Source organism: Halyomorpha halys, unplaced genomic scaffold (assembly GCF_000696795.3).
Source record: "Halyomorpha halys isolate HHAL.00 unplaced genomic scaffold, Hhal_1.1 Scaffold210.1, whole genome shotgun sequence".
NCBI lineage: Eukaryota > Metazoa > Arthropoda > Insecta > Hemiptera > Pentatomidae > Halyomorpha > Halyomorpha halys.
In genome coordinates this window covers 140,636-147,633 of record NW_027113191.1, presented here as the reverse complement: position 1 = coordinate 147,633, position 6,998 = coordinate 140,636, and the positions used below count along the sequence as shown (strand labels likewise).

The 6,998-nt window shown below is 26.0% G+C and overlaps 2 protein-coding genes across 4 annotated transcripts in view; both read left to right on the top strand.

Moving 5' to 3' along the window:
* The window catches only part of LOC106679605 (androgen-dependent TFPI-regulating protein), a 27,222-nt gene extending 24,158 nt beyond the window's left edge, over positions 1 to 3,064 (top strand). For 2 of the 3 annotated variants that reach the window (XM_014418854.2, XM_014418855.2), the window contains one exon: positions 1,933 to 2,143. In XM_014418854.2, the coding sequence (XP_014274340.1) occupies positions 1,933 to 1,982 (50 nt within the window). In that variant the 3' untranslated portion in view covers positions 1,983 to 2,143. Of the gene's footprint in view, positions 1 to 1,932; positions 2,144 to 2,941 lie in introns of those variants that run through there. The other variant, XM_067050773.1, reaches the window with a different exon arrangement.
* Positions 3,065 to 6,154: 3,090 nt separating this feature from the next.
* The window catches only part of LOC106679603 (UDP-glycosyltransferase UGT4), a 20,727-nt gene continuing 19,883 nt past the window's right edge, over positions 6,155 to 6,998 (top strand). Inside the window, exon 1 of the mRNA XM_024359771.2 lies at positions 6,155 to 6,302. The gene's annotated coding sequence lies outside the window, so the exon portion shown is untranslated. The remainder of the gene's footprint in view (positions 6,303 to 6,998) is intronic.

Genomic DNA, 6,998 nt, shown 5'->3' with positions numbered 1-6,998 from the left:
CTAAACCAGATACAACTAGAGTAGCAACTACAACTAGGGTACCACTAAACCAGATACAACTAGAGTAGCAACTACAACTAGGGTACCACTTAACCAGATACAAAACAACTAAAAATATATTCACAATTTAAGATAACAATCAAGGAAACTAAGGTGGGGTTAAAAATTATGTAAAAATATAAGTGAACAGTTTTATTAGAAAATGAACAAAATAATTTATACAAAAATAAGTATAGATGAAAAAAGAAATAATATAGCCTATTAGATTTAAAATGAACAAGGTGTAATAACAAGTAAAAATAATGGATGGATTATCATCAAAATATTGTAATATGGTTGCACTCCTTTCTTCATTTTGTAATGGGACAAAAATACCATCAGCACGTGGTATTATACCAAATGTACCAGTTTTTCCAAGACGTTGATACATGGAGCTAAAGATAGACTTGTTTGGTAATCTTCTATTCAGAAATCGCCTGGCATATTCACGAAAGGCAGCATTAGCATTACCATTGCAAAAACTGTACACAAACACCACATCGGCATGTTCAACATTAGTGTAAATTGAAGGCATAATGATGACTCAGCAAAAGCCTCTTACAAACTGATAAATGTTATTGACAGTTCCCAATTCTAATTCCAAATAGTATTAATCCTTATGTTGCCAATAGTTTTTATACAGTTAGGGATAAAAGGCCATATTAGTATTCTATCTAATCGATCTCCTAAACAAAGCGTTTGCATACATACCTTCACTTTGAACAATATTTAATATGAATCTTAATGTTAACATTTAATTAATGAAGTAATTAGAACAAATAAATAGGCTGTATTTATTTCATATAACGTAAATAATTCATAACAATAATCTATAGAATCTATCATGGGGTTAGAGAAAAGCATTATTACAAACACTATTATTACAAACACTATTGTTACAAACACTATTGTTACAAACACTATTGTTACAAACACTATTGTTACAAACAGGCCAAGCAAGATTACTTTATTTATTGGCACTATACTGCCTACAAGAACCTGGGTTTGCCTTATAACCTCCCTCCACTCTCTCCTATTCTGTATCTACCATCTTATAATTACCACACACTAGGTCATAGATCCCATGTATTACACATTTTTCCAATGCCAACAACTTGCTTCCTGGCTCCTTAAATATCACCTAGGTTTCAAAATCGTAGGTGACAACAGGTCTCAGAACTGTAGGTGATGACAGGTGTTACGACTTTCTCATACCCAATAATCTTGATTCTGAGAGAAAGGGAAATTCTCTATAATTCAGAAATTTTCTTGTAGCAAGCAGGTTACTATAATACACACAAAGATCTAGCTATTATCCTTGATAGTAATAGTCAAAGTTGAAAAGAGCACAAAAAACAATTTTATGGCTTCAGATGTAACTGCTACCATTTTTCAAACTGCTTTCACATTTCCTCATTTATGTATTTAATCTAATTCTCCCATCTAATTCTCATATAGTATTGTATTTACCCCAATTCACCCATATAATTCTCATATAGTATTGTATTTACCCCAATCCATCCATATAATTCTCTTATACTATAGTATTTACCCCAATCCACCCATCTAATTTTCATATATTATTGTATTTACCCCAATCCACCCATCTATTTCTCATATAGTATTGTATTTACTACAACTCACCCATCTAATTCTCATAGAGTATTGTATTTTAATTCCTAATTTGTATAATTAAAATTGATGTGAAAGTAATCTACCCATCTAATTCTCATATAGTATTGTATTTACCACAACCCACCCATCTAATTCTCATATAGTATTGTATTTTATTTCCTAATTTGTATAATTAAAATTTATGTGAAAGTAATATATTTTTATCACAAATTAATTATATTTAGCCACTTTTTACACTTGCTCATTTACTTTTCACAGGTACGTCCGTCGTGAAACAACATCATAAAGAAAAGAATAAAGCATCCTAAAGAACAAATCTTGTCCCTATAGAAAAATAATATTTTTTTTTATAAACTTTTATTTAAATTTAAAAAAAAGAACATATAAAAGTAAAACAAATTTATTATATAAATTTGTTCATATTACTGAAACGCTGGAATGTCAGTTCAAATTAAATAAGTTTTACCTATTTTTGTTTCTTATTACTGAACACATCCTCGACCATCTTTTCCTCAAATGAGGATTGTCTCATGATTATGATCTTTTCCTCAAATTTGAATTTATGTTTCAAGTGCTTTATTAGTAATAAAACTGTCTTTCCCTGTTTTATATGTGCTTTGTTATTTTCTTGTTTAGTTCTGTGTTCATAAATCAATAACTTTATTTTTTGAATAATATTTTTGATTGTCTGAAACCAGCAAAGGATATTTTTGAAAAAGTTCTTTAGAATTTGTGTCATTGCAAATAATAACATAAACAAATACAAATTATATATAAAAATTTTAATACGTTTTTTCATTCATTTCCTGTTAATGTACAAATGTAAAAGATTTTGTTATTCCTCTTTTATTTTCTATTTAAAGCAAAGATAGACACTGAGAATAGAAGCTGCAACCATTTACTAATCAAGCTATTTAAGAAAATACCAGATGACACTACAAGAAGATAGCAGATGACACTACAAGAAGATAGCAGATAATACTACAAGAAGATAAATTATAATATTTTAAACGTATGAATTATAAACAACAAATATTGAAAACATTAGAAAACAAAAAGTTTTATAAATAAAAAATTATAGTGTTCATGTAATAATTGAAGTGTTCAAAAGAGAACAATTTACATGAATGGGATGACCACACCCCCAACCATCTTCTTCTCATACTCATAGTAACTAAGTTTATTTTAAAGCAAACTTTAAAAATATCTTCTTTTATATTAATTATGTATTAAAGATAATTAACCGATAATGTATATTAAATTTCAGATACTAATCAAACAAAAAAGAAGAAGAAAACAAAAAACTGAATGGGTTCTCACAGAAGTAATTAAATAATATTTTTTAGTTAAATTAATATAATATACATGATTTGCCTAAGATGAAAATGTGAAACCTTGAATAAAATATAAAAATTATAGAAAAAATTGTTTTCGGAAAAAATATCCCAAAATAATCAGCATTTGAATATTATTATTATTAGTATTTGAATATTCTCAACCAGCTGAGAAAACTAAAATGGCTGACAGCATGGTGGCACCTTAGTTATGACTGAGGCACATTGATGTTCATTGTTATGTAAATATTTATGTTATGAGTAGAAAGAAAAATAATTTAATTTACAAAATAGTTACAGTAGCTGACAAAAATAGAGGCCAGAATTTGAATATTATCCTCTGTAAAACTTTCTACGTAATAGTTAATGTTTAGCATTTCTACTAGCCCTTACATGATCAACATTTCTACTAGCCCTTACATGATCAACATTTCTACTAGCCCTTACATGATCAACAAAAAAAAAGGAAACAAAATATTATGCATCATGATTTCTTTTTCCTTAGATCGATTCATTTCTCAAGATTAGATTCAATATGGAAAAACCTTTGAATCTATGTCATATGGAATCACTCATAGTGTAGTAATAAAAATAAATAAATAAATAGTTTTTAAGGGATTGTTGCAAACATTCCTCATTTTTTCTTTGATTGCTCATTTTTTTTCTAATAACTTCATTGAATCATTTGTTCATGAGATCATTTTATACTAAAAAAATTCAGATAGATAAAACTGATTTTCCTCAAAATGATAAAATGTTTGTAAACAAAGTATTTATATAATATCCTATTATAAACTTATGTTCTATTGTGTTGTTTTTATTTTATCTTATTCTTCAGTATATATATTTTACTATTAATAGTTGTTTTTTTTTAATAACAATAAAAAAGCCTCTTACTACAACTCTTTTTTCATAATATAAAAAATAACATAATAAAAATTAATTATATTACTCTAGCTATTTGAAAATCAATGCAATGAATAAAAATTATACATTAGACTATTTTCTATTAAAAAAATCATTAAGCTTTGTTGTTTTTTTTATTATTATTCCAGGGAAAATTTGAAATATATATAGAGAGAATATTGTTTTTGCAGACAATTTTTTTTTTTTTATAAATGTAAAAACTCAAATATCAAGGAATTGAAAAGAGTGTTTATTATATTAAGAGTAATTTATACTCATTTCAGGATTCTAAAGGCCTCTTCCACTTTTGGGCAAACTTCATACTTGGTTTTTTAAATTTTCAAACCTAAAAACCATTCACTTTGGAAAGTAATCTAAATTACTTCAAACAATTTCTTAATATAACTTTCAGTGTACACTTGAGGTCCATACTCTTCAAGGTCTGGGGAGAGAACTAGCTTCCACCAACCTAAGCACGATCCAAAAGTGATAGCATTTTGTATTAAAGTATTAAAAAATAATGAGAAAAGAGCTATAAAAATTAATATTTTAAGGATATATAAATAAAAATAAAACGATATATTTTCAACTAATTGATGCATTTAATCAAAGTTAACATAATATTGTTAAAAAGTGATTATTTTTTTTATTAAAACATTTTTTAAAACATAATTAGAAAAAGTTATAAAAATTATTAATTTAAGGTTTTATAGATAAGAATAAAAAGAAATATTTGCATCTAATTGATGCATTTTCAATAATGATAAAATTAATAAATTTAAATTAAAAGATTATTTTAATATTTTAATATTTTAAGGTTTTGCAGGTAAAAATAATGATATATTTTTGACGAGTTACTGTATTTTATTTTAGTTAAAAATAAATTGTTAAAACATGATTGTTTTTGTTAAAATATTTTTTAAAAAATGATGAGAAAAAAGGGATTCAAATTTATTTTTTTGAAATAACTGGATAAACTTTCAATCTGAAGGTTTAAATAAGATACAAGATATAATTTTTGTTCATAAACTGTTCCATGCTGTTCGTTATTTTTATCTTTTCCAATGTTTTGACATTCATGTTTCTACTCATCAAATTAGGCAACATTTGACCTAAAAAACAAATGAAGCAAAATTTGAAATAATGTTTTATTAAGATTAGTTTTTACTGTTTGTTACAATGTACTATATTAAGAAATATTTTTACCAGAGACAATTACTGTTTTATTGTTTTTTATTTTTATCAAGATAATAATTTTATTAAGTTTTCTTTTGTTTTAATTATTTTTTATACAAATTAAATTACATAAAATAATGCTATATACTATATTCCAACCATACCTTTGAAATTACAATTTATGTAAATGGATTTATCCTATATAAATAAATAAATGAAAATATTAATTTAGGGAAATCATATGGATCACATTAAAACAACAATTTTTTTATTAAAAAAACTATAAAACAATAAACATTGTTATAACAGATGGATATATTTTTAGCACATCTGTAGAGTTTTGGACCTAATTCATTAGTTATTCTCAACCACAATTCTCTTCACCTCCGAACCACATTATTAAAATATATTTTTATATATACCACAAGTATCATGGAAGCATTTGTTGTAATATAGTTTTATGTATACCACAAGTATCGTCAAAGCACTTGTTTTAATTTATTATAAAACTTTTTTCTTTTTTTTTCTTCTTTTATTCTCAGTTTTTATTTAGTTGATCATTTTTGGGAGGCTTTTATGTGAAAAATATATAAATTAATATTATACCAGAAATTTCTTTTTTAAAACTATGTTTACGCAGTTAAAATTACATAAGCTAAAATATTTTTTTCTATATTGAGGGAAAGTTTTTAACTGTTTTCAAAACTAAATAGGAATTGCAATTTATGCTTGTAATTTATGACCTATTTGTACTTAGGTTAATGTTTTATTTGTATATTATTGGTACTTCTTTGTATATGTAACTGGGTTTATGCTTGCTGCAGGTTTGTTTACTGCAGTGTAAATGAATAGTATTTTTTTCTTTATTCCAATAACTGTTGTGTAGTAAGCATTTGTTATCGATAACAATTCGACAATATAATGGTATTGGGATAAGGAAAAGAATATCCTTTGTCAGCGGTCCTAGCAAATCTAATTATAGTTCAAGTACTAAGTCATTTGTCATCGATGGCAATTCCACAATATAGTGGTTTTGGGATAAGGAAAAGAATATACTGTGTCAGTGGTCCTAACAAATCTAATTTTAGTTCAAGTACTAAGTTATTTTTTTTCCTCAACAGATAGCAGCATCTGCAAGATATAACAAATAATAAAAGCCAGTTTCAAGATCAGTAGAGCAGTTGATCTATGCTGGGGTTCTTCCTGTTTCAGGTTGGTTAAGGCATTTTTGTTTATTTCATGTTCTTCCAAGATATAATTATTAAGTCAATATCAACTGAATTAATAGTATGAAATATGAATTATAAAGTCAATATGAACTAAATGAATAGTATGAAATATGAATTATAAAGTCAATATGAACTAAATGAATAGTATGAAGGAGAGGGTCATAGGTGCGGTCAAAAAGGAACGAAAAATAGTTTTAAATAATTTTTGCCGACATTTCCCTCACTTAGCAGGGCTTCACAGGGCTAAAACAGATATTTTTATTTTCCTTCTTTTAGTGTGTTAACTTCCGTTTTCTCATATCTGCTTTTCCAATTTTACGTATTATTATGTGTCCTGTTCATTTTTAAACTAATAGTTTACATAATTTTTTTTAACTTATCATTGCCTATTATATTATTTTGTATCATAACTATTTATTTCTTCTTTTTGTTCATAATTTTCTTTTAACTTATATTTACATAATTTTGACTCTACCTTAATTTGCTTTTTTGTATCTTATCAGCCTACTGTTTTAAAATATTTTTTTTAGTTGTTGCTTCTTTTTAGCCCTGATGAAGCTCTAGAAAGTGGAGCGAGATGTCGGCAAATAGATAGTTTTAAACTGTTTTTTGATAGTTCTTCTGACCACACCCCAACCATCTTCTTCATAATTTCAAATAATACAGTGTATCATATATA